This window comes from Trichechus manatus, unplaced genomic scaffold (genome assembly GCF_000243295.1).
Source record: "Trichechus manatus latirostris isolate Lorelei unplaced genomic scaffold, TriManLat1.0 scaffold00045, whole genome shotgun sequence".
NCBI classification, from domain to species: Eukaryota; Metazoa; Chordata; class Mammalia; order Sirenia; family Trichechidae; genus Trichechus; species Trichechus manatus.
The window spans coordinates 16,322,279-16,350,181 of record NW_004443981.1 but is presented as its reverse complement, the minus strand read 5'-3'; the positions used below and the strand labels follow the sequence as shown (position 1 = coordinate 16,350,181).

The window sequence follows — 27,903 nt, the reverse complement described above, 5'->3', positions numbered from 1 at the left end:
CCCCACCCCACCCTACCCCACCCTACCCAGGATAAAGCATCATTCTTCCCCCTGCCTGGTGTGCTGCTGCCTGACAGCTCTCAGCTGAGTCACTCTCCAGGAATTTCAGCTGAAGGGTCACAAGGTCCACCCGCTTCCTGAGGGCAACCCATATCCAATGATGGATGTAAAGTCCCAGCCCCACTGCCCAGATTAAGTCACTCTGAAGGCCCATTCCAGCTCCTGAGTGCCCTGTAGAGTCAGCTAAGGCTTTTGTGACTGCATTGAAGCCAAACCTCTCCCTCTGCCCCATCCTCCTGCCCTTGCTCTCCACAGGTGTTGGGCCCAAGAGCACTCCCCAGGAAGCTAATTCTTTTTTTTTTTTTTTGGCAGAGTTTTTATGGTTTTATTTAGCACAAATAAAACTTGCAAACAAGTTGTCTATTCATTTTCTTTGCTGCACAGCCTGGCATGGGGATTGGTGACTCTGATGGTCAGCTGGGCTGCTCTTCCCACCATGGCTTTGCAGTTCTTGGGGGAAATGTTGTGAGCAATCTTAGCACAGTAAGATTTGTTTCTCATCAGCAGCACTTCCACTCTGTGACATCGTGGACTGGAACTTGTGGAAGCCACTGGGTGGTATGTGTTTTGTTTCTTTGTTGTTCCCATAACCAATGCTGGGCATCAAGATCTGGCCCTTGAATCTTCTCTGCACCTTGTTGTCAATGCCTTTAGGTTTGTGCCAGTTATGCTTAATTTTGACTTAGCGGTGTCTGATTGGTGCCAGATGAACTTCTTGGTCTTCTTTTTGATGATCTTGGGCTTCATGAGAGGTCTGAGGGCAGCCATGATGCCAGTCGAGATGGCTACCACTTCCGCAGGCAGTGCCAAGGAAGAGCTTTTTTTTTTTTTATAATAACACAACAGTTTTATTACATAGATTCAAATAACATATCCTGACATATTAGCAAAAAGTCTTTACAGCATTGTTTTTTTTTACACACTACTGTTTCTTAATATGTACCACTCTTTTTTTTTTAATATTTTTTGTTGATGTTGGGAATATACACAGCAACACACACACCAATTCGGTAATTTCTACACGTACGATTCAGTGACACTGATTACACTCTTCGAGTTGTGCAGCCGTCCTCACCCTCCTTTTCGGAGTTGTTTCCTCATTAATGCAGACTGGCTGCCCCCAAAGGTTCCTATCTAATCTTTAGAGTTGTTGTTGTCAATTTGATCCCATATAGATAGATCTTAATAGAGCATAATGCTCAAGGCCGACATTCTTTACTAATTAAAAGTATTGTTTGGTTTCAAGATGGCTTCAGGGGATATTTTTGTCTTTTTTTGTTTTTTGTTTTATGAGACTGTCTAATCTTTGGCTGAAGGGTGAACCTCCGGAGTGACTTCATTACTGAGCTATAATGGTGTCTGAGGGCCATGCTCTTGGGGTTTCGCCAGTCTCTGTCAGACGAGTAAATCTGGTTTTTTTTTTTTTTTTTAATGTGAGTTAGAATTTTGTTCTACATTCTTGTCTGGCTCTGTCTGGGACTTTCTACTGTGATCTCTATCAGAGCAGTCAGTGGTAGTAGCTGGGCATCATCTAGTTGTGCAGGACTCAGTCTGGTGGAGGCCGTGGTAATTGTCACCCATCAGTCCTTTGGACTTACCTTTCCCTTATCTTTGGTTTTCTTCTTGCTCCCTTGCTCCAGACAGGGTGGGACCGGCAGATGTATCTTAGATGGCTGCTCTCAAGTTTTTAAGACCCCAGATGCTACTCACCAAAGTAGAATGGAGAACATTTTCTTTATAAACTATATTATACCAACTGAGCTAGGGGTTCCCTGAGACCATGGTCCCCATAGCCCTTAGCCCAGTAACTTGGTTCCTCAGGAAGTTCAGATGTGTCTATGGTGCTTCCATGACCTTGCCTTGGACAACTTGTGCTGGCTTCCCCCATATTGTGTACTGTCTCACTCCTCACCAAAGTTACCACTTATCTATTGTCTAGTTAGTGTTTTTCTCAGGGGATCTTTTTGGTTTAAGGTTTAAAGTTTATTTCAGGGCAATAGTTTTGGGGGTTGAGAGCTTGTTTTTTATTATTTTAAAAATTTTATTGTGAAAATATACATAATAAAACACATACCATCCATCTCAACAATTTCTACATGTACAATTCATTAAAATTGATTACATTCTTCGAGTCATGCAACATTTCCCCAGGAAGCTTCTTAAAGCAAACCTGTGTCTCAGAGTCTGCTTACCAGGGAGCCTACCTGCAACGTCATGAAGCATTATTTTAACTGTTGTATACTATCATTCATTAAATTTGCCCACATATTTATTGCTTTCTTAGCTCTTCATCTGGGATTACTTTCCTTCTGCATGAAGTACATCCTTTAAAATTTTCTTTAGTGTAGGTCTTCTGGTGAGAAACTCAGTTCCTGCTGGTATAAAAATGCCTTTGTCAGTCTGAAAAATGTTTTCACCAGGAATATATTTTTCCCCCCAGCATGACTGACAACATCATTTCAGCCTTCTGGCTTCCATTCTTGCTGTTGAGAAATCAATTGTCAGTCTACTTATTGTCCCTTGAAGGTAATCTGTTTGCTGTTTCAATAGTTAAAATAGGTTGGTTGAGATCTTCCACTACAAATCTGGATTTGTCAATTTCTCTCAGTCCTCCATTAATTTCTTCCAATATTTTATTATAAAAAATTTCAAACATACAAAACTGCTGAAGTAACTGTTAAGTGAACATCTGTATGCCAATCTGGATTCTGTAATTAACATTTTGCTATATTTGCTTTCACACAGTTGAATGCTTTTGCACAATCAATAAAACACAGGTAAACGTCTTTCTGGTAATCTCTTTTCGGCCAAGATCCATCTGACATCAGCAATGACAGCCCTCGTTCCATGTCCTCCTCTGAATGTGGCTTGAACTTCTGGCAGTTCCCCGTCGATGTACTGCTGCAACTGCTTTTGAATGATCTTCAGCTATGCAAAGGTATTCAACTGTGTGGATCATAACAAATTATGGATAACATTATGAAGAATGGGAACTCCAGAAATCTTAATTGTGCTCATGTGGAACCTGTACATAGACCAAGAGGCAGTCATTCGAACAGAACAAGGGGATACTGCATGGTTTAAAGTCAGGAAAGGTGTGCATCAGGGTTGTATCCTTTCACCATACGTATTTAATCTTTATGCTGAGAAAATAATCCGAAAAGCTGGACTATATGAAGAAGAACATGGGATCAGGATTAAAGAAAGATTCATTAACAATCTGCATTATACAGGTGACACAACCTTGCTTGCTGAAAGAGAAGAGGACCTGAAGCACTTACTGATGAAGATCAAAGACCACAGCCTTCAGTATGGATTACACTTCAACATAAAGAAAACAAAAATCCTCACAACTAGACTAATAAGCAACATTATGATAAACGGAGAAAATACTGAAGTTGTCAAGGATTTCACTTTCCTTGGATCCACAATCAACGCTCATGGAAGCACCAATCAAGAAATCATTTAAGGACTAAGGTGCACCTGACCCAAGCCATAGTGTTTTCCATCACCTCATATGCATGTGAAAGCTGGACAATGAATAAGGAAGACAGAAGAAGAACTGGTGTCTTTGAATTATGGTATTGGTGAAGAATATTGAATATACCGTGGATGGCCAGAAGAACAAACAAATTTGTCCTGGAAAAAGTACAGCCAGAATGCTCCTTAGAAGCAAGGATGGCAAGACTTCGTCTCACATATTTTGGACATGTTATCAGGAGGGAGCAGTCCCTGGAGAAGGACGTCATGTTTGGTAAAGTAGAGGGTTCGTGAAGAAGAGGAAGACCTTCAAGGAGTTGGATTGACACAGTGGCTTCAACAATGGGCTTAAGCAGAACAAGGATTGTGAGGATGGCACAGGACTGGGCAGTGTTTCGTTCTGTTGTACATAGGGTTGCTATGAGTTGGAACCGACTCAATGACACTCAACAACAGTAAGATATTTCATGTAAGTGGGATCATATAATAATTTCTCCTTTTGTGTCTGGTTTCTTTCACTTAGTATAATGTTTGTGAGGTTCATCTATGTTGTAGCATGTATCAGAACCTCCTTTTTTATGGCTGAATAATATTCCATTGTACATGTATACCACATTTTGTTTATCCTTTCATCTGTTGATGGACACTCAGATTGTTTCCACCTTTTGGCTATTGTGAATAATGCTACTACGAACACTGGTGTACAACAGTATCTGTTTGCGGGTCTGTTTTCAGTTCTTTTGCATATATACCTAGGAGTGGAATTGCTGGGTTGTATGGTGATTCTGTATCTTTGAGAAGCCACAAAACTGTTTTCTCTTCTTTTTATATAGACCTGTACTGTCTAATAGGGCAACCATTGGCCACATGTGGCTACAGAGCACTTGAAATGTGGCTAATCCGAGTTGAGATGTGCTGTAAGTGTAAAACACACACTAGAATTTGGACACTTAGTATGAAAAAAAACCCACATTGAAATAATATTTTGGATATATTGGGTTAAATGTGGCTACTAGAAAATTCAAAATTACTTATATGGCTTGCATTACACTTGTGTTGGGCGGTGCTGATATCGTAGCTCAATATTCATCCCCACTTGCAGACGGACTTGCTGGGACCAATTTAATTTGTTGTGTAAATCAGCCTACTCCTCAGCTCTTCCTTCTGGAAGCATAGTACTCAGCTTTCTGAGGTTTATAGAAAGTCACTCACGTCCACCTGCTTTCTGCTTTCAACATATTGTAACTGTTGTCTCACCTCTTATTCTCCTTGTCCTAGTGGTGTTATGCCTTTTTTTCCCTTTACTAATGTTTTAGGATTGTTTTGGGAGGGACCGAAGTCTGATCGGGTTCAACCCACTATCTTTAGCCAGAAGTCAACAATCATGTTTTTTATCCCTTAAAGTTCTATTTACTTTTTATAACAACTGCCTAGATATTCCTGAGCATCCCTTGTTCATTGTTCTCTCCTTTTCTGAAATCCATCGTTTATTTCTGTAAATATCTAAAGCATAGGTATTTGATATGCTGTGTCTGATAATTTCAACATCTAAAGGGTTTGAGGGATCAAAAGCTGCTGTCTGTTGTTTCATTCATCTTGGTTTGCTCCTTGTGTTCAGTAATTTTTTTTCTTGTACACTCATATTGTGTTGAACTTTGTCTATGGGATCAAGTTGGGGCCATGGAGAGAGGTGTGCCTCGTCAGGAGCCCATATGTGCCACACACCTAGGTCCACTTCAGCCTCTGAGGGTCCCTGGCTTTCTGTGGGGCTCCAGGCTCATCCCCACCACCTTGCAGATGGTCCAAGACTTCTCCCCATCTCAGCGTCGACACTCTGTCCCCCCAGGTCTCTGCTATAGTTTCAGCTGTTTCTCTATCCACCTGTGACACTCTCTCCCCCTTTTTTTTGGGTGAGCCCAGTAACATATTGGAATTATGTTTGTGTTCGTTTTTTTTGTGCAAATATACACAACATACACCCATTCAACAATATGTACATGTACGGTTCACTGACAATGGTTACATGTGTCACATTTTGTCACCATTCTTCCTCTCTCTGCCCATACTGTTTCACCACCATTAACTTAAGACACTCTGCCCCTTAAAGTTCTTGTCTGTGTTTCAGAGTGACTGTTGTCCATTTAATCTCATATAATTCCTTAAAAGAGCACAATGCTCAAGGCAAATAGTCTTTATTAAAAGATCTAAATTGTTTAAAATGACTTCATCAGATAGTTTCCATTCAAGCCTTAAGATCTGTTTCCAGGCAATAGATTCGAGAGGTCTTCCAGTCTCAACGTATCCAGTAAGTCTGGTTTCCAATAAGAATTTGAAGTTCTGTTCCATATTTTTTCCTGCTTCTGATCAAGATCCAACTATTGGGTCTCTGATCAAAATGTTCAGTAATAGTAGCTGGGCCTAAGGGCTGTGGGGACCATGGTCTCGGAGAACATCTAGCTCAACTGGCATAACATAATTTATAAAGAAAATGTTCTACATTTTACTTTGGTGAGTAGTGCCTAGATCTTAAAAGCCTATGAGTGGCCATCTAAGATACTCCACCGGTTTCACCCCTTTGGGAGCAAGGGAGAATGAAGAAAACTAAAGATATAAGGGAAAGATTAGTCCACAGGACTAATGGACCATATCTACCATGGCCTCCACCAGACTGAGTTCAGTACAACTAGATGGTGCCCGGCTACCACCACTGACTGCTCTGATAGGGATAACAAATAGAGAGCACCAGACAGAACTGGAGAAAAATGTAGAACAAAATTGTAACTCACAAAAGAAGACCAGATTTACTGGCCTGACAGACTGGAGAAACCCCAAGAGTATGGCCCCTGGACACCCTTTTAGCTCAGTAATGAAGTCACTCCCGAGGTTCACCCTTCAGCCAAAAATTAGACAGGCCCATAAAACAAAATGAGACTAAAGGGGCACAACATCCCATGGACAAGGACTAGAAGACAGGAGGGGACAGGAAAGCTGACAATAGGGAACCCAAGGTCGAGAAAGGGGAGGGTTGCCATGTCGTGGGGTTAACCAATGTCATAAAACAGTACGTGTACTGTTTAATGAGAAACTAGTTTGTTCTGTAAATCTTCATCTAAAGTAGGAAAAAAAAAAGTAGCTGGGCACCATTCATCTCTTCTGGTCTCATGGCAAAGGAGGCTCATGGAGGCAATTAGACCTTCAGTCCATTCCCTTCTCTGATTCCTGGGTCTCCTTCTTCCTCAGATCAATGGTTGTACCTTGAGTTTGTGTTAATTTTTGCAGATACAAATTGTATTTTAGCAGGTAGGGCCTTCAGAGTAACTAGTCCAACATATGCCCAAAACAGAAGCCTCCAGACTTTATTTTTTCAGAATTTAGTTTTTAATCCAACCTGTTTTTTGATAGGGGAGTTCAGCCCCTTCACACTTGGTTTTAGTCCTTCTGTGTCATTTCTTATACATTGAAGTTTCCTCTTTTTCCTTTTTCTTTCTTTTGTTAGTTTGGTTAAGTTTCTAATGATTTCCTTTTTCTCCTGTTATTTAGAAGCTCTATCATGCTTTAGGAGCCCTGGTGGTACAGTGGTTAAGAGTTACGGCTGTTAACCAAAAGGCTGGCAGTTTGAATCCACCAGCTGCTCCTTATGGGAAAGTTCTACTCTGTTATATAGCGTTGCTATGAATCGGAAGTGATTGGATGGCAATGGGTGATTGTGGTGACCATACTTTTAGGAGCCCTCATGGCAGAACGGTTAAGTGCTCAGCTGCTAAACGAAAGGGTGACGTTTAAACCTACCCAGTGGTTCCATGGGAGAAAGACCTGGTGATCTGCTCCTATAAAGATTACAGCTTAGAAAACTCTATGGGGAAGTTTTGCTGTCACATGGGGTCGCTATGAATCAAAATAGACTCGATAGCACTTAACAACAGGTATGCTTTTTAATTCCACCACTGATTACCTTCTCATTCCTATCGGTCATGATTAAACCTATATTGGGTTGCACTGAATTGAGGTGGGTTGGGGGATGAGAGTTAACGGGGCTTGGGTGGGTGCCCAGGTTCTACCCTGAGCCAGGGCTGGCTAGGGAGTTGTCCCCAAGGGCAGTGCACATTTGAGGAGATCAACAAGACTATCCATGTAATGACAAAGCCAAACAACAGGGATAAAATTAGTGGCCAGGAAATGGAGACTGGCATGCGGACTAGAAAGGCCAAAAGTATAAGTGGAGCACAGGTGGGGGTGGGATGGATGAAGACAGGGCAGGGTCAGCAATGAAAACAGTGGAGAAAATGAAGGCAGCTCTTGGTTGTCAAGGGATCGTTTTTATGACTTCATTAGAAGGAACAGGAGGGAGAAACAGAACCATATTCTCTTGGTCTTCATACAGAATTATACAGTATGGGCTGGCCAGGAGGCGAGAAAACATACTCTAAACAACTCATTCACCTCCCAATGCCCAACTCACTCATTCACCCAACCACGCACTCATCTATCCATCCATCCATCTATCCACCAACCACCTATCCTTCCTTCCTCCCATCCATCCACTTGATTCCTTGAGTGCCTCCTCTGTGTGCACGTTCAGCGCTGAGTACTTGGGATGCAGGTGAATCAGACTTGTCCCTGCTTGGGGAAGTCGGTCCATGGAGGAGGCAGAAAGGGAAGCACATCTCTCCTGCTCACAGACTCTGCCGTTACCTTGACAGATATGCCTCCCAAATCTAGACTTCCAGCTCCAGACTCATATCCAGCTGCCTCCAGACTCCTCCACCTAGATGTGCCAAAGGCACCTCAAACTCAAATTCCGAGCTGAACTACATGCCTTCTTCCTTTCCTGACACTTATCCCTCACCCGATGTCCTTTTGTTATGTCTAACCTGGTCACCACACATTTCTTTAGTCTCCGTCCTGCTTTGATGCCATTTTGAGCTCCTCATGGGCCACAAGATGTTGTCGGACTGACTCCACCAAGGCCCCAAACCTCCCAATATGCCTTCACACTCAGGCTCTACTCCGACTGCCCGACTCTATCAGGTAACCTCTAAAGGCTTTCTGGAGGCAAGCCGCGCCTTCTGTATCAGACTGAGGTCTCTGCTCCAGGGGTTGTTCCCTCCTCCTGCCTCCTGCCCAGGGTAACTGATCACATGGTGGGCACACAGAGGGCAAGGCCACTTGCTATGAGGCAGCGGCTTGATCAAATGTCCTCAGAGCATGCTAAGATACAAGAAATGGGCCCCAGTGGCAACAAGGTACTACAGACGTTTCCAAGTGCCAGAGGCTCCCATTGCTCCAGCCACAAACCTGGGAGCAGTCATTGTTTGAACGGCTGGTGACCCCCCCTTCTCGGCTAGAGTTGATGGGTGCTGCCAGTGGTGCTTGAGGTGGCCGAAGTGAAAAACACCCACCTAACAGGAATGCTGAGGACTAGCTGAGTCTACAGACTACCTTCTTAGGAATTTGAATTGCGAAGTCTGGAGGATTAAGCCCTTTCAAGACCCAATTATTTTCTGCTTTGAGTTTTTTTAAGATACCATGTATTTTCATTAATGGAAGCATGCTGAATCATTCACTGAGTGTTTGAATTTTTGGTAGGTAGTATTTTTTTTTTTTTTTTTTTTTTACTTGCTCTCTCCCACAAGCCTACCTTCACAGATCAGAGGACCATATGCTGTCCCACTAATTCTACTCCAGAGTGTAGTGGTGTACCAAATAAAAAAAATTCAAAATTTATAGCTTTCCTACCAAAAATGCACATATCTCATACAATACGCTGCAGAAAAGGCTCCTGCATCTCTCCGTTTTTCAATGGGAAAAAAGTCGCTTTCCAATAAACCTCAGAGGCAGAAACAGTTGGCGGGCAACTGCAGCAGGAACAGCTGTTATGGGATCCCAGGGGGGCCACGGCCAGTCTGGCCACTGACCTGGCTTGGTCTGAGCATCACCCGAGTGTTGGTGGTGGTGACCACCTATCGGGCATTAGGGGCTACTTGGGGTATAGTACCCTGAAACTGACTAGCTGCTTGACAGCTGCCCCACAACTCCCAGAAGTCCAGCTCAACTGTGACGTCTGTCCACTGAACTCCCCACTCCAGCTGGGGCCCCTGTTCCAGACAACTGCAGGGTCCACTCTCCCCCCACCCCTTCTTCTAACCAGCAATTCTCTGGAACTGCCTCAGCCAGGCATCCCCATTCTGACCATAGCATTGGACTTCTGGCCGATGAGCCAGAACCTTACTGAGCACTTCCTGTGGGTCAAGGGCCAGGCTTAGCACTCATTCAGCCTGGACACAGGGGTGATCAGCCCTATTACATGGAGGCCCTGGCTAGAGCTCAGGTGTGACTCCAAAGCCCAAATGAGAACACTCCTCCCCCTGAGAAAGTAAATCATTGAAGACTAACTCAGTGGCAGGCATTGGCCAACTCACATCCTATTTTCTACCCGGAAGTCCAAATACTGCACTTCCTGGTCTAGGCTGAGGAAAGAGTTACTACTCCCATATCCCAGCACATGTGAAATGTTCAGAGCAGATTCATGGAAAAGACCTTTGAGTTGAGCCTGGTCTAAGCTGGAGTCCTATCTTAGGCTGGGTTCTCTAGAGAAGCAAAACCAGTAAAGGATAGAGAGAGAGATTTACATCAAAGAAATGGCTCACGTGGTTATAGAGACTGGAACTTATGAAACATGTAGCCACAGGGGCTGGCGAACCCAAGATAGGCAGGTCAGAGAGCAGGGCTGTTGCTCACAGGCTGCAAAGATTGACGAATCCCAAGATTGGCAGGCAAGACCGTAAGTAAAGTGCTAGCTCAAGTCTCAAAGAACCAGAGATCAGATGAACAGGAGCCAGCTGCAGGATCTAGAGTGAGCAAAAACCCACAAGCCTTACCAGAATGTCCACCTATATTTGATGCAGGCCATATGCCCAAGGAAACTCCCTTTCAAACTGATTGGCTACTCATATATCCCATCATGGAAGTGATTACAACATCATACTATTGCCAAACCACTGAGAATCACAGCCTAGCCCAGTTGACACAAAACCTTAACCATCACAGTCCACCCCTTGTCAACTTGGCACCTGTACACATCTCCTTAAACCATACATGATCCCTGAATAAAGACAATTACAAAGTCATACTTTTGCCTAATGTGATACAACACACATACAACTGAAAATTCACTAGCCCTGTTTACATCTTTTGTAAGTGAAAAAACAAAAATATTTGATGCACACATACAAAGCACAAATACTCAACAATTACAGTCCTCATTTCTGCAAATGGTCACATGGTCATAACTGGTATTTAGAACTACCTTCTTCCACCACCCATTCCGTGTTCCCTTTGCCCTCAACAAGCACCTCAGCCGGTCGTGGTTCTCTGCCTGGTAGGGTGACCCAAACCTTCATCCCTGAAGGGTCTGGGCCATTAGTAGTTATATCAGAATTGGGTTGCTCCAGTTTTCCATTGACTTAATCACAGGGCATGGCAGTATTAAGACACCTAAGGGATATCCTGCATTCTATACATATTCTTCTTTACCTCCATTACGTAATATCAATCTGCTTTCCTCTTGGCAATCAGGATCAATCACACCAGCCGGTATGGTAACTCCTTTCTTTGCCTGTTGATCCAGAGGCATAAGGAGCCCTAAGTGGCCAGGTGGCATTCTTAGCTTCCAGTTCAACGGAATTGGTGAGGTGTCTCCAAGTGGGAGCATTCCTCGCTTTGGAACTAACACCTCTAGATCTCCAGAGCATAAGGCCCAGTAACAAGTCAAAAGCTGTTTCTCAAAAGGAGAGTAGTTATCTGCAGAGAATGACAGGGCTTTGCTCCAAAATCCTAAGGGCTTTGTGATTCACCAGTAAGGGCCTGCCAAACACTCCAAACACCATCTCTATCTGCCACGGACACTTCAGGCACCATTGGATTAGCCGGATCATATGGCCCAAGCGGCAGAGCAGCTTGCACAGCAGCCTGAGCCTGTTGCAGACCCTTCTCTTGTTCTACGCCCCACTCAAAACTAGCAGCTTTTCGAGTCACTTGATAAATAGTCTGGAGTAGTACACCCAAATGAGGAATATGTTGCCTCCAAAATCCAAAAAGGCCCACTAGGTGTTGTGCCTCCTTTTTAGTTGTGGGAGGAGCCAGGTGCAATAACTTACCCTTCACTTTAGAAGGAATATCTTGACATGGATCCCTAGAAATTTCACTGAGGTGGAAGGTGCCTGGATTTTTGTGGGATTCATCTCCCAACATCTAGCACGCAAATGTTTCACCAGTAAGCCCAGAGTCCAGAGTCAATGACACTTCTTCCTGAGTATGTCCAGTCAGCATAATGTCATCGATGTAACGGACCAGTATGACGTCTTGTGGAAGGGAAAGGCAATCAAGTTGCCTGCTGACTAAATTATGACATAGAACTGTGAGTTGATGTAACCTTCAGGTAGGCAAGTGAAGGTGTATTGCTGGCCTTGCCAGCTGAAGGCAAACTGCTTCCTTTGAAACAGGTATGGAGAAAAAGGCATTAGCCAGATCAATAGGTGTATACCAAGTACCAGAAGATGTATTCATTTGCTAAAGCAATGAAACTACATCTGGAACAGCAGCTGCAATTGGAGCCACCATCTGGTTAAGTTTTTGATAATCCACTGTTATTCTCCATCTGTGTTTTGCACAGGCCAAATCGATGAGTTGAATGGGGATGTAGTGGGAATCACCACCCCTGCATCCTTTAAGTCTTTGACGGTGGCAGTAATCTCTGCAATCCCTCCAGGAACGTGGTATTGCTTTTGGTTTATTATTGTCCTAGGTAGGGGCAGGTCTAACGGCTTCCACTTGGCTTTTCCTATTATAATAGCTCTCACTCCATCTGTCAGGGATCCAGTGGGGGTTGTGCCAGTTGCTGAGGGTATCTATTCCAATTATGCATTCTGGAACTGGGGAAATCACTATAGGATGGGTTCGGGGACCCTCTGGATGTACTGTGAGATGGACATGAGCTAAGACTCCATTAATAACCTGACCTCCATATGCCCCCACTCTGACTGGTGGGCCACAGTGACATTTTGGGTTTCCTGGAATTAGCGTCAATTCAAAGCCAGTATCCAGTAATCCCCAAAAAGTCTGATTATTTCCTTTTCCCCAATGAACAATCACTCTCATAAAAAGCCCTACATCCCTTTGGGGGACGGCTGGAAGATTAACCGAGTTTTTGGCAGTTATCACAGTCCTTCCTCAAGGGGACCCAGCCTCCCCTTCATTCAAGAAGTTGTGAGTCTTTAAACCCGCTCAAGTCTGGGAATTGATAGAGGGACCATGACACTCTATTCTGGCGATTCAAGTTAGACTGCTGTTCACCTGACCTAGGATTCCCCGGTTGGAAGGATCAATAGTAGATTTCCTATCTATTTCACTCCTAGGGACACCATGACTAAGTAGCCAATGCCATAAGTCCATATGAATCAGTCTATTCTGATTACTGCTTTGACTCTGCTGTCCATTATGGTAACCACACCTACTACCACGGGGTCCAATCAGCCCCATTGTAGTTAGGTGTCTTAATTCAGTTAGGGTAGTTCCCACTGTCTAATCTCATCTACCTAAAATAGCAATCACAGCAGTCTTCAAGGACAATCGGCTCCCTACACAAATTTGCTCCTCACAGTTGTAAAAGTTGTGCCCTCTGGGCACTCCATGTGTGGGTCTGTGGGTCTAACCTGATAAATCCACTCTAGTATGCCAACTTCCCTTCACCTTTGGTTACCTCCTTCTTATACCAAGGCAGGTATGGTACTTCAACTGGATTTAGTATAGGCCACTACGTAATTCAAGCTTCAGTGACCCAACCAAATAAATTAGATCCTTTCCTAACTTATCGAGCTGAAACACTGAAGAATCTGTGCTTAGTGGGCCTGTATCAAAAACTCAGACTGATCCATCTTTAGGTTCCTTGCAACATTATCCCACGCCCTTAATAGCCGTTCCCACTCGTATTCGCCAGGTTTCTGTTCGTACGTACTAGAAAAATCAAGCAGTTCTTTTGGAGTGTAGTGTAACTCCTCTGGGGTCACATTTTGCACTTCACTTTTTGGAGCTCACTGGGACCTAAGTCTAGTTTTAGATCTAAAAGCCAAAATTGGTGAGAAGCATTTTGAGAACATTCAGCATTGTCTGTAAAGCATCTGCTTCAAGCAATGACCCAGGCAATGACTCAAAGGCTCTTTAGACGCAGCCAGATTAATCTCATTAGGTGGGGGTGGAGAATCTAGTTGTTTTACTGGAGATGATGGCTTAGTAATGATGGAGTAAATCTCTTCAGATGGGAGCGAGAGGGCTGGTTCTGTTGGCAGGAAATGACTCCACAATTTGGAGGCTGTCTCCAGCTTTCTGATTATCTGCCCGTATGTCCCCAAGTTTCAGGATCCCGTTTCTTCCCCATCAATGCCCTCACTTTAACTTCATACACCTCTTGAGGTTGGCAATTGAGTTGGCATTGTAATTCAGCCACTCTTAAGGTAAGCCTCTGGGTTTGGTTTTGGTAGTATCAGCTGTTAGAAGAAATAATGCTTTCAGATGGAAACTTTGAGGTGGTTTATGTGGCACTTGAGCTTGACTCTAAAGCCCTGAGCTCATCTCTTTCACCAGTTTGTCTAACAAGAAGTAGGACCAACCAACCAGCTTCCTTATACTTCTCATTCTGACAAAATTGTGGAAAGGTATCACACATGCAATCGCCCAGAGCCTTGCCTTTCACTAATACCTGATCTATTGGTAGTATTTTTTGTATTTGCGTTGTCACTTCATGCCATGGATTACCACTGCCCTCTTTACTACTGGAAACAGAGTCTTCAACATCTTTAAAACTAGACTTGAGAATTTAGAAAACTCATCCTTACAATTTCCTCTGTTAAAGCCATTCACCTGTGGTATTTCTGTCATAGCAGCACCAGATAATTAAGAATTTGGTAACAAGAGAGTGGGGTGCTGCTCTAACGTACCTAAATTGTGGAAGCAGTTTTGAAACTGAATGGACAGAAGCTGAAGAGTTTTAAAGTGCTTAACAGTAAAAGCAGGAGACCCTGGTGGCACAGTGGTTAAAAGCTACCGCTGCTAACCAGCAGGTCAACAGCTAGGAGTTGAAATCGACTTAATGGCAATTGGTTTGGTTTTTTTTTTTTGGTAATAGTGAAGTCATGATTTCCTTGAAGAGACTGTTGGTGGAATCACGGACATCAAAGACAAGTCTAGTGAGTACTCTGAAGGAAGTGAGTAAAGCTGTTAGTTAACAGGGCAGACGGTGCAGTCGGCTAGAAGTAGCACCAGAGAGATGAACATCTGTAAATGGTTTTGGAGAACAGATTTTCAAGTCTTGAGACTAATGTAATGTGTTCTGCTGACTTGCTTGGTGCCTGATATCTCCTTTCCCTCCAATTTCTCCCATTTGTAACAAAAATGTCCAGCTTGTTCCTGTTCCACCACTGTACTCTGGAAGCAGATAACTTGTATTCAAGATTTCACAGATGAAGAGCAATTTCTGCATTTTAAGACTTTTGTTAAGATATGGTCGGGTCAATGAGCTTTACATGTGGCAAGGACATGAATTTTTGGGTACCAAAGGGTGGAATGTCAGATTGTGTTCCCTCAAAACGTGTCAACTTGGCTAGTCCATGATTCCCAGTATTGTGACTGTCCACCATTTTGTCACCTGATATTTTTATTATCTTGTAAATCTTACCTCTATTAATGAAGTGGGATTATCTTTTTTGAGATATGAGACACTGGGACCTTATACCACCAAGAAAGCAATGCTGGGAACACGGCGTATCCTTTGGACCTGGGGTTCCTTTGCAGAGAAGCTCCTAGTCCAAAAGATTTATGACAAGGACATTCCCCCAGAACCGACAGAAAAAGCCTTCCCCTAGAGCTGGAGCCCTGAATTTAGACTTCTGGCCTCCTGAACTGTGAGAATACATTCCTCACTAGGTAACCAAGACAAGTCTAGAGGCCCACTGCCAGTGGAGATAAACCCAAGTTTCCAACTGCCCAGTCAGACCCTGGAGGCCACGCACAAGGCACCTGCTGGCATTGTTCCATTCATGGGGGGCGGGGGGAGGGTTAAGGCCTGACTTTGGCCCTTCTGGAAGAACAGCACATACACTCATGACAGTTAGAGAGGCCAGGGGCAAAACGGGTCCTGGTACAGAGAGCACTTTGAGACCTTGAGGTGGTCAGAGAGGCCAGGATTTCAACGATCAGAATGACAGTGCAAGGACAGGGACAACTTGGCATTTTTGGTTACTCCCTGAGTAATATGAACTACAGGTAGGTGGAACTGCATCAATCAGAAAATAACAGCTCTACTCAACTGCCCAATCCCAAGTACCCTCTCCCCCACCCACTTCTGATTACTGAGAAAATACCCACTGCCCCCTCTGTCAGGATTCAAATTGGTATCTTGTAAGTTAAAACCAAACCCACTGCCACTGAGTCTTTCAAGTTAACCCACTGCAAAACGGATTTTAATGACTTTTTTCTTATTTAGAGATATATTACTATATCCAGTTATATAACCTTGATGTCTGAATTTCCTAGTAAGGCACCTGTCAGGGTTTCAAGAAATCACATCTAATTAGGGAGTCTGCAGTGAACCTGAGTTACAGAACAGGAACATATGACCACCAGGCCTAAGGAAACTGCAACCCCACAAAACAAGAACACGTTTGTAAGGAAAGCTGGGAAGTTAAATCGCAGAAGGCAACATTCAACACCAATCCAATGCAGCAGCTACAAAACAGGGCAGATTTCAACATTCTCATAAAATTAAAATCTAGGTTAATTTTAATATCAGCAGAGACAAAATATAATTTTAACATTGTTTTAATCAAGTAACATAGGTGTTGGAAACAGGAACTTTTCAGACAGTTGAATAGAGCAAAGTGAAAGATTACTCTATTAGGACAACTTCTGTGAACAAAACTCAAAAGACTATGTGAATCTGAATTCCATTAAGTTTGGCACCAGACTCAACACTAGTCTAAGCCAACAGTTTCAGTTTAGTGTTTAGAAGCCCTGAACATGTTTTCCTTCAGATTAAAAGAAAAAACAAAAACTCTAAAAGAGAACCTCATTAGCTTGGGTATTTAGAGCACAACTCAGCTTAGGTCACCATTATCTCCTGCAGAATCTGAAATTGGCCTTGCAGTGAAGAATTTGAAAACCTAGGAGAGATGCAAATTTGCAAACCCTTCTCTTTGGCTGACAAAACACATCCCCCAGGTGGGCTCCTGCTCCACTCTCACCATAACCATTATTCCATCTGCAGTTAAGACTACTAGGTTTCACTTCCTCCCTTCAAATATCAAACTAACAAGGTTTTATTTGTATCAAAATGTCTGTATAATTTCAATGTGAAAACTTTTACATACACTTGTTATTAAAGGTCTCATTAAAACCTGTGAGATGGGCCACAAAGGAGTAAGAGTCAGGGAGTTGAACGATACAAGCCAGTGCTCCTACCACAAATTAAACCCATGGATTCTTGATTCCCATCATGCACTTTTTATGGGGACAAGTAAACGCAACAAATTCTTACCCTGAAAAATGGGACTGCTCAGATTTAGTCAGAACCCGTACGAAGTGAGTTTACATCAGCTAATTAGACAAAGAATTCACAAGGAAGTGATCAACTCTTATTTGTATGAGCAAATCTAAAGCTCCAGATGGGCAGAGTCAGGCCCCAGCGACCCACACCCAGGGACCAACCTCACAGATTTCTTGGGTATCTATCTGCCTATGTTCAATGTGAAGTAAAAAATATCCCAAGTCTTACGCCAAAATACAGGCTCTGACTTAGAAGTATGCTTTTAGCTTTTTTTTTTTTTTTTTAAAATAAGACATTTTGGGAGGGGTGGGGGGAGAAGGAAGAAATCAAGTCTTAGGACACAAGTAACACTTACTTTGGCAAAACAGCAACCAAAATCTAAAAAGCATTAAGCTAACGTCCAAATGTAGAAGGCATTAAAGAACAAACCATAATACCTGGAGAATAAAGCACACTGAACAAGATACAGTATGTCTAAACAATTTGAAATTGTAATCTAAACCACAGGGGTAAAAGCTGAAAGAATTTCTGTTTTTGCTAGATATTAAGTGCACCTTCTCCTGCTTTGCCAAATAAAATCCTAAAAGTTTGCTATTTAATCACACCTCAAAGTTTGAGTTTTTTTTCTCTCAGCACAAAGCAACAGCCACACACACATAAAATGCTTGCTAACGTGATCATTTCCCTGGCTCATCCAATGTGCAGTGCACATGACTTCAAAGACTAAAATTTGGGGCAAGTGTACACTAACTGAAACAAAAAACAAAAACCACAACTCAAGTTTCAAACCTGCTCTTAAAGTATTTATAGGACACTCAGGTCCTTTTTACTTCTCAGTGAGATAAAGGTGAGTTGTGTTCCACTGTCATTTGGTTTGCCAGTCCACTTCAGCACGGCAAGGATGTGCATCACCAGATGCCCATCTGAAGGGCCAGAGAAAACTTAGAAGTTACTGAATTTCTTAATGGCTGAATAAATGGTTAAATTACAAATAAATTTAGGCTTACATTCTGCTGATGAGTTCTTTCTAGTCCCAGCACCTAACAGTATCTAACAGGCTCCAAGAATCCTTTCAGGCTAAGTGATGGTGCAACACTTTTAAAAAGGAGCCAGCTCTCTCAGCTTAAGTCATCCAGAGCCAAAAGTCTGAAGAATGACCAAAAACAAATCTTTATTTTTGTAACTATAAATGTGATCCAAATGCGTCCACCACTAGGTTTTCAGAAAGAAACATGCTATAAATAAGCAAACTATATCTGCTCATGGATGTGTATGGACTCCTTAGATGTCACATTGGGCTAATTACAGACCACTCACAGTATAACATTTTTAGTATAAAGTGTAGCATGATGTTAAGCCATTGTAGCTTTTGCACATACATGTTGCACTTCTAGCTGATAATGCAGGAAATTTTGCAGCATTACAACTGTTAAGCTAGGTTGCATCCATCATTTTAAATGGCATCAATATCAATGTCATCATCCTTGTTGTCAGACTTCACAGTTTCAACTTTAGGTACACTGGCAGTCTTCGAATACACCACCTGATAAAATAAATGTTTTTTATTGATTTGTAAACTCTCATCCCAATAAATCTGCTAATGAAGCAGTAAATAAAAAGTTCTCAGAAAGGAATAAAACCGCCTAGACGCAGTAATCATTCTACATAGAAGAGTTTTTGGTATCAGAAACTAAGTTATCTTGAAATGGTCTCCAAAGCCTAGTAACAGCCTGCCAATTTCTACTGACAACTCATCTATATGCAACCTGCATTAAAGAGACTATTCTTATTGTCTGGGGTCTTTTCCAGTAATGACTATTTTCCAAATGAGCAAAAGCCTGTCCATTATTGTATCTGAAGTTTAAACTTTGAATTACTAAAATCTGCCATTTTATTACTGTTCACAAACCTTTTAATTCTCAAATACCTACTACCAACACTGTAATTAAAATTCTCCCCAGTTTACCTCAATATTCTCATCTTCATCTTCCTCTTCACCACCAGAAGATTCCTCCTCTGCCTCCTTCAACCATTTTATAAATGGTTCTGCTTTGACACGGATCTCTTTGGCAAGTTCTTTTGAGACATATTTCTTAGAGGCCTAAAAAAATTGAGTACAGTTTTCTTTATATAATCCCTCATGCTAAGATCTTTAAGGGGGATTGGGTCACATCCTAATCTTGAATCCTTAACAGAAATGTGTGTTCAACAAAAACAAACTGAACCACCTGAGCAGTTTCGAACCAGACATTGCAGAAATCACCTACGAATTACACTAGTCAAGCACAGGGACTGCATTTTAACGAAGACAGAAAGGACTAGGTTGTTAGAAACCCCAACAGCTCAGTCACACTACTTTTGCACCTGAGAAGCTCATTCTATGTATTCCCCACCTTTTCTGACCAGCTGATGATGACCTCCTCTTCCAAAAGGTCTGCATCATACATCTCCTTCAAGATATGGGGAATCTTGGAGATGAGCTGAGCTTGATGCATTGCTACCACACACTCCAAACCATGCAGAAGGTACCGTTGAGCTTTTTTGTTGTTGTGACAAAACTGCGAACACATAAATTTTGGCATTAACAAGCTGAGAACTCTGGTACTGAAGTACGTTCATCCTTTCAAGGCTACAGCCCACATACCAGTAGCTCACAATGGGCCAATGCATGAAGATCCCTACATCACTTATCCAGAACGGTCTATGGGGAGTATTTCTCAGAACGGCAGAGAGAACAAACGATCAAGAGAAGTTAAAGCAATGTTCCCAAGGTCACACAACTTTAACGGCATTTACAGACCTAAACATAATTTGCTTACTCGTAGAAAATGGCGCCTGTATTTCTTGATTTGTTCCCTAATCTTCTCGTTAAAAAGAACTTCAGTCAAAACAAGAGGGCCCATGGCTTTTACATCCAGCCTTTCTGCTTCAGCAACAATTTCTTTGTCAGATGATTCAATAATACCTTCTTCTTTCTTTTTCTGCAGATGAAAGGAAACAAAACTCACTGAGATGGGGGCACATTCTGCCAGGTTTGAGACACCAAGGCAAGTCCTGCTCTCACAGACTTAATAATTCCCTCACAAGTAGTCCCTATTCTGTATTAGGCATCCCTGAGAATTAAGAAAGATAACACTCCACCTTGAAAAATTCCAGCTTTGAAATTTAACTTATAAACGGTAATTTCCATTGGTGAAACACCTATTTTTACAGAAAAAAAACCCCATGAGACAGCAGGCAAGACAATCAGGAATTAATAATATACCACAGTTTAAGAGTCCTAAGGCCCACAAGATCTAGGAAGAGGGCCTGAGTGTTTAAAAAGGTAGATCCTAATAGCCAGCCACAGAACCACCATGCATTCTGCTCCACCTGCAGTGCAGATCTGGATCTATGACCTCCTCTCGTTTCTCTGAGGACACATCAAATTAGATTCACAAATGTTTGCCCTCCCGTGAGAAAGGAGATAAAGTGATATATTTTAACAGAAAACAAATATCATTAAAAGAAACGCAGAATCAGTTTTTAAAATCAATGTACTATTCTGCAAATATAAAATGACTTCAAAACAAAAACATGGAGGAGGAAAAAAATGAAAATAAACCTCCTGTTTCAGTATTCAAAAGAAAACAATCATGAAAAAAGTTATCAATCATCCAGTTTAAAATAGTAACTAAAAGCCCAAGGCTGGGCGGAAGCGCATTTGCAGGCTAACCTTAACAAAATCAAACAGGATGTTGACCCGCTCCTCAATGGTCCTCTCCAGGTCGTCACTGAGGGTCAGAACCTTTGCGTGGTCACTGATTTCATCCATTCTGCGCCTCTGAGCTTCCTCGGTTGTATCCTCCCCCCAGTCATCATCCTCCTCTTCTTCCTGTTTACGAAAACATTTAGTCAAAAACTTTTAAAACATGAAAAATAACAGATTTTTAATCAAGCTAATGGCACTGAATTTTCCACTAAAATAAATTGGGGGCATCTTAGTTCAATCAACAGGACCCAGAAATCAAAATGCTGTTGTCATGTTCTACTGAAGGCTAGTTTCATCTCTTCTGCCCACCTCAGCCAATGTCTTCTACTTTGCCCAACTCGAGAGCCCACCCCGCCGTCACCTTGCACTTACCACAGCATGAGGAGGAGGACTGATTTCATTTGGAGGTGGAGGTGGAGGTGTCTCACTGCTTGACACGGAGCCATTTTCCTTGTCTTTGCCCTTTCTGTTTTTCTTTTCCTTTTCTTTCTTTCCTGTACCACTGTCACTATTCTCTATGAGGAAATACATGTTTAATCCCACATTACATTACCTCACTGCCTGTTAGGAACATTTAAAACCCTGGCTTTTTGTATCATATACACTCCCACTTCAAAGAGTCCAACGAATGCTATGGATGCCTTCCCTCAGAAAACCACAAACACGATTCTACCTGTAATTTTAAGAGGCTCCATGTATTAGATTTATATACCCATTTCATAGGTAAGAAACTCAGGCTAAGAACAGAGTAATCCAAAATACTAATAGTAAAACCGTTATTAAATATTAAAATCCTTTTACTTCCCACTCTTCCTCTTTTATTATTTAGTCTTCCACACGTTTCTAAAAAAACTACTGGATAAAATTAGGATGAAGCGTTGATACCTCAGAGATCAGGTAGTGAAGGCTGTCCCTTATGACCTCTCCCCTCTATCCCTCATGAGCTGAGAACAAGACCAAATCTCAACTGGGCTTTAGCCAACAGCTCAAACAATGTTTAAGCCTATATAACGGCTTGTCTCACTACGGAGAGAACACCGGAATAGGTTAGACTTTCTTGCTATAGCAAGCGCAAATTGTGTCAGACAGTTTCAATCATCTGCCACAGAGTGTTGCTTGCATAAACTTAAGCTTAAGAGCCAAGCCCCATTTATAAAAAATAGCATTCCAAAATTCAGCAGTAAATTCTTTGTTTGCTGGGATCCCATCAATCTGTTTTATACTTCATTTCAACCCTTCTAAGACGATCTGTGTTAAAATTTGCTATAGTTTAACTTGCAGCTTTGATGGTACATTCAAACGTCTTAGATTAAACACAGTACAAATATTGAAAATTCCTTACATTCTAGTTCTAGAATAAAGAAACTTCCATTTTGTTTCCAACAATCGGTTACTTTACATTAAGATCTTAGAAAAGTCACCATGAAGACTTACCAGGTGGGTTTTTGAGAATGAACGTGCAGAGTTTATGGTGTGTGTCCAGCATGCCTCGATAGCCACAGGCTTTACAAGAATTACCTATTGTTTGCTTCTTTGGATTGACATGCTGCCAAAAAGAGGAAAAAAAAGTATGTCACCCATAAAATATGACAATTCTACTGTGAACAACAAAGAATGAAAACATATAACCCTCAGAAAACATCTAAAACATCAGTTCGATAGACCAGAAATACTATTTCCACAAAATGATCTATTAAAAAACAAAGCTCGATATGGAAATATCTCCAAAATTTGACGATTTATGTTTATTTCCAATTAATTCTGTTCCGCCACCCCAAGAATGTGATTTGGTGATATCACCAAGACTAACCACAAAAGAGATATGTAGCTTTTTATTTTATTGGCAAAAACCTAAGAAGTACTCACCAGATCTGTTTCAGGATTCTCACACTCGGGACAGAGAACAAATTTTTTGATGAATCCATCCAACATGTCTTGCAGCTTATTCGCCTCATGAGATCCGTTGACAATGTAACGGTCATTCTTAACATCAAACTGGGTCTGTGCTCCCAGCTCACAACCAAAATATTTGGTGGGATCTATTTGAAAAAAATTTTGATTCATTACCAAAACCAAACCTACTGCTGTCAAGTTGATTCTGACTCATAACAACCTTAAAGAACAAAGAAGAGCTGCTCCATAAGGTTTCCAAGGCTGTAATTCTTATGGAAGCAGACTGCCACATCTTTCTCCTTTGGAGCTGCTGGTGGGTTTGAACCAGAATTTTCAGTTAGCAGCCAAGAGCTTAACCACTAGACCACCAGGGCTCTCTTTACAGTTAACAAAATTAATCTTTACCCACCCACGTTTACATAACTATGACTATTTTTAGGTTACATTACTAGTAGCAACCAATAAGTCAGTCACTTTTAAGCCGAAGGTTCCATTAATCCTTATGCTAATTAACTAGCACAGAATTCAAGCACATCAAACACTTCATAATATGCCTTTTTAGACTTCTCAGAGACACATTACTTACACGTTGGAGGCCGATTAAGCGCCTTTGCAACGTCAACCATGTTGACTATAACTGTCTTGATTCCATTTCCTTTGCCCTCAACCTAAAGGAAATAAAAATTTTAATTTCACACTGCCTAACCAGTTAGGTGTAGTCTCTTAAGATCTACGAGAAGAGCTTCTGACTTCCTACTGAAATAGAAACGAAACCCTATTACCTTGGCAATCAGACGGGGCATCTTGTAGCGATAGAACTGGTCTGACACACTGCGGTTGACATTGACAGACATTTTGGCTTATTAGTAGCTTTATCAATAAGATGAAGAGATCTTTGATTGCAACTTTTTGGTATCTTCTGTCTGGAGAAGAAGGGATGACATAAACGACTGCAAGAGTTCTCGGTCTCTGACATGAAAAAATTTTCGCCACTGAGGCTGTAAGCTTCTTGCTTGTATGCTATGTTTCCCCAATACAGGTACCAGTGGCTGCGCAACAGCTCTGAAAGAGAAAAAGGAAGACAAAACCCCCCAAGTTTAAAATGTTTCCTGCACAAAGAAAACACTTCCCTTCGCATCCTGATTAACTGCACCCAACTCTCCTGTGGTAAAAAGCCCCTTCTGCGGGTTAATGTGCACAACAGCTCACGTTATTCTCCTCTAACAGAGCACTAGTGCAGCAACATAAAATGCCTCCGTTTGGCCTACAATGTGACTCTAGAAGGGAAACTGCCTGACTTAGTAACAAAAAACACAAACTAAGCTGTTTCAGAGCTGCTGTGGGTTTATATCTGAGCAAACTCGACCAGCACATCAATGGTCTGCTCTGTGGAGCCACCAGACTTCCAACGATCGCTGAAAAACACAAAGCCCTGTCCCCGCCCCGCCCCCGGCCGAGATCGCACCCACAGCTTCTCAACCCCCTCCCCTCCCCCAGCCAGGACTTTCAAACCGGAAGCTTCGGAATTGTCCACGGTAAACAGCTACACGGTTCCTTCGGCAACAGCTGCTCACTTCAAAGGCGCGTTCCCATAACGTGAGCGGCCTCACGGGAAGGGAACCCAAGGCCCGCGCTCGCCCCCCGCCCCTTCAGCTGCAGACAAAGTTCTATGCGCAGTTAACCTTCGCTCCTGTCCCCATGGCTACGGCGGCTCCGAGCTGCCTGCGGGGCAGAAAGGGCAGTTCCAGGCCGCCCCGGAGCCGCATTCTGGAGCCGGTCCCGCGGCAGGGTCTGGGCCGGCGGGGGACCGGGGGCGGCGCGGGCCGGTGCCGCCGGCCCCCCCCCCCGGGCGATGACTCACAAATGCAGCAGCGGCCCTGAGTCAGCCCCGCGCCGGCCGAAACTGCGCCACACGCGCGGGGTCACGCGGCGGCCGTCGCCATCTTGTGTGGCCGCCATCTCCCGCCGCCGCCGTCGGACTCACCGTTTTCGTCAAATAAAGACATAAACCCAACGCTGCTCGCCCGGGACTGGGATGAAGTGCGGCGCGTGGTCACCGGGGTCCGAGGCGGAGGCGAACGGGCAGGCGAGGAGCGGGCGGGCCGGTGCCGCCGCCGAGCGCGGGAGGAGTCCCAGCGACGTCCGGGGTCCACACCCGTCAGCGCCGGAGCTGGCGACCTGCGGACAGAGCGCTGTGAGGCGGGGCGGCCAGCCCAGCGGAGCCCGCAAGGAGGGCGGAGGGCGCGGACCGCCGCCCTGCCACTAGACTCACCTCTGGAACGTTCTCGCTCTGACTGAACAACGCCGCCGCCGCGCTCAAGCTACCCTCGGCCAGCGTCCGCCCCCGCGCCAGGCGGCGCGGCCCATTGGCCGGAGGCCCGGCCGAGCTCACCCGTCATTGGCCCTAGTGCGCGTCAATCGCGTCTTTCCCCGCCCCTTCTGCTTCCGGAGGCTCCACTCGCGGCCTCTGCCCGCCCCAGCCCCGGGTCCCGGCTTCCTTCCCTCCCCTTTTCTGCCTTTCCCAGAAGTCTTCGCGGCGAGGGGTCGGGACTCGCGCGGTGTCTCGCGAGTGCGGGAGCGGCCAGGGTGGGCGTGGGTCCAGCTTTGTCGGTTTGAGCGCCCCGGGGGAAGATGGCGGTTGGCTCCCCTCCCCCGCCGGCCCCGGCCTGGCCGCGGTGTCCGCTGACCCGGCCAAGGGGAGGTCGCTCCGCTCTCAGCCGCGGGCAGATCCCACAGAGCACTGGTACCAGGGAAGGAGGAGGCCGCTGCGCTTGCGCCGGCGGCACGCGCCAAGCTCGGGGAGCTTGTTTTTGCCCTAATCCCTAGGTCCCCGAGTAAAGGGAACCTAGGCCTGGAAGTGGGTGAGGACTCCGGGGTGTAGGCCTCTCACCCCGAGTGCCGCCTTGTATCCTCCGAAACTCGGGTCTGAATGGCCGCGGTGACCGTGACCCCGATAAGCTGTAGCCCGGGACTCGGCAAGTCACCGCATACAGAGCCGTGGCTCACCCGCCCGCCTCGGCCAACTCGCCTGCACCCGCCTGCACACCTGCTAGTCAGGTGTGCAGCTGGTCTCTCCTATCCACGTTGGTGGCTCCCCGTTCTCTAAAGAGGAGAACACCCAGTTTGCCACTCCAGGCCTGGCTTACCGGGGCCCCTAATGCTAACTTCCGCCTCTCACTCCCACTTCCCCTAAGATACAGGCGCACCGCCCGCCCGCTCTCCACTGCCCCTTAAGGCTTCCTTGCCTCCCGAAGGCCAACTTGGAAGGGTCTCCATCTTCTGGTGGACCCTCGCCCCTCTTTCTGCTTTCCTGAGCTGAAAAGTACCCTGAGATCTTTAGTACTCCACTATTAATCGCCCAAATAAGCATCACATCGGGCTACCATTCTTTGCATCCACTTCTCCAACTCTATATACACAAAAGCAGATGTTCATGTGATTCCAATCCATCCAGTTGAAAATGAACGTCTCCCGTTTTAGTTCAATTAGAGGTTATTGCAGAAACTCTCCCATTCTTTCAGAAACTTAGATTTTGTGTAAAAGTTTCTGCTGAGACTTTGTAAAAAATGTGTCCAGAATCCACCCTGAAATTTGGGCATACTTGGCTCCAGTAGAGCAAGAGCCAAATAACTGAGCAGTTGATTCCAGTCTGTTATTCTGTGGCCTCTAACGAGCAGTCAGGGCAAAGCTGTCCCGGGCAGCACTGCCTTTTCCCCTTGGTTGGGATCAAATAGCCAGCGATGTGGTTGACGACAGGTTGAGGGTAGTAAGGGGATGCATTTGTTTTAGGCCGGTTGAATTTGCTTGAAGAAATAGAAAGGTTTGTTGATTTTTTTTTTTTTTAATTGAGATTCAAGATTACTCTTCCCTGATAAAAACCCAAACCAAACCCCGCTGCCCTGGAGTCGATTCCAAATCATAGCAACCTTATTAGGACCGAGTAGAATTGCCCCATAGGGTTTCCAAGGTTGTAAATCTTTACAGAAGCAGACTGCCACATCTTTCTCCCGCGGAGTGGCTGGTGGGTTCAAATGCTGACCCTTCAGTTAGCAGCTGAGCGCTTTACCCACTGAGCCACCAGGGCTCCTCTCCTAAACCATTTTAAAATTGACAGTGTGGGTGGGAAGAATAAATCAAAGGGACAGTTCCAATTGAGAGAAGTGATTTGTATCCTTTGCAGGTGGATACATCAGTGTAAATTAGTTAAACCAAAAGGCAGTATTGGCTCCCTGGTTGCACGCATAGACTAAGAAGTGTAGCTCAGACGGGCTGCTTGTCTTACACCTGGGAGCATGACTTCGCAGTATTGAGACAGGCCTGAGTTTTTGCTTGGTTGCACATCAATGACACATTATTTTGGAAACTCCTCAGAAAATATGGGCGTGAAACTAGCCTGAGCTAAGAGGCCTGCCTCCTCAGACAAGCTTTTAATGATAAATTTGCAGGGATTAATTTTTTTTGCTGTTTGGCCTCCTGACCTGTAATCTCATTAAAGAAGTTTGTACGAAGTTTGCATACTTCTTAGTATCTGTACCGCTGATTTGAATATAATCACAGACAATTTTTAACATTACTCTTAATCACACCGTTTGTCCTGTGCTTATGCTAGAAATTCGCAGTCTTTTGAATACGTTATCTTGTTTACTTCTTAGACCCTATCAGAATTTTTATTCCCATTTTACAAATGAGCAAACTGAGGTTTAGTGGAAAAAATACACAACTGGTCCAAGGTCATATACCTAGTAAGTGGCAGAGTTAGGATTTAAACCCAGATCTGTCTGATTCCCCAGCCTGTCCCCTTAACCATTATGTGGTACGGCCACTTCAAATAAATAAAGCTCAGCCCTTCGCGTATGTAGTCCCACTGAATTCTTTAACAACCCCGTGAGAGGATGTTGTCATTATGCCCATTTCACAGGTGAGGAAAGAGGAAGGTTGAGTCATCTACGCAAAGTCACCTGCCCAATAAATGGTGGCCAGTGTTTGAAGTCCAGCGTGTTTGACGCCAAGCTCTTTGCACAACCTGCCTCCTGCTCCTGGATCTCTGCCTCCTGTGGCTGTGCTGCTTTGCCCACAGTGGGCTAAATCCTGGATTCACGGTGCTTGTGAAGTCCTTGTTGAACTC

The 27,903-nt window shown here is 44.0% G+C and overlaps 1 protein-coding gene, 1 non-coding gene and 1 pseudogene across 2 annotated transcripts; all 3 read right to left on the bottom strand.

Annotated features, from left to right (window-relative positions):
• Positions 1 to 420: 420 nt before the first annotated feature.
• Positions 421 to 828, bottom strand: LOC101355776 (60S ribosomal protein L32 pseudogene; annotated as a pseudogene).
• Positions 829 to 17,401: 16,573 nt separating this feature from the next.
• EIF5 (eukaryotic translation initiation factor 5) lies at positions 17,402 to 25,104 on the bottom strand. Its single transcript, XM_004376737.2, has 12 exons — positions 25,051 to 25,104; positions 24,763 to 24,956; positions 23,561 to 23,840; positions 23,365 to 23,446; positions 22,752 to 22,924; positions 22,320 to 22,431; positions 21,258 to 21,400; positions 20,850 to 21,008; positions 19,954 to 20,115; positions 19,528 to 19,692; positions 19,101 to 19,235; positions 17,402 to 18,677 (listed from the first exon to the last, which is right to left on the bottom strand). Exons 3-12 carry the CDS (start codon positions 23,630 to 23,632, stop codon positions 18,588 to 18,590), a joined length of 1,293 nt encoding a protein of 430 aa, XP_004376794.1. The 5' UTR covers positions 23,633 to 23,840; positions 24,763 to 24,956; positions 25,051 to 25,104; the 3' UTR covers positions 17,402 to 18,587.
• On the bottom strand, positions 21,878 to 22,003 carry LOC111820663 (small nucleolar RNA SNORA28). Its single transcript, XR_002824192.1, has one exon. It is a non-coding gene; the product is annotated as a small nucleolar RNA SNORA28 (small nucleolar RNA).
• Positions 25,105 to 27,903: the final 2,799 nt, after the last annotated feature.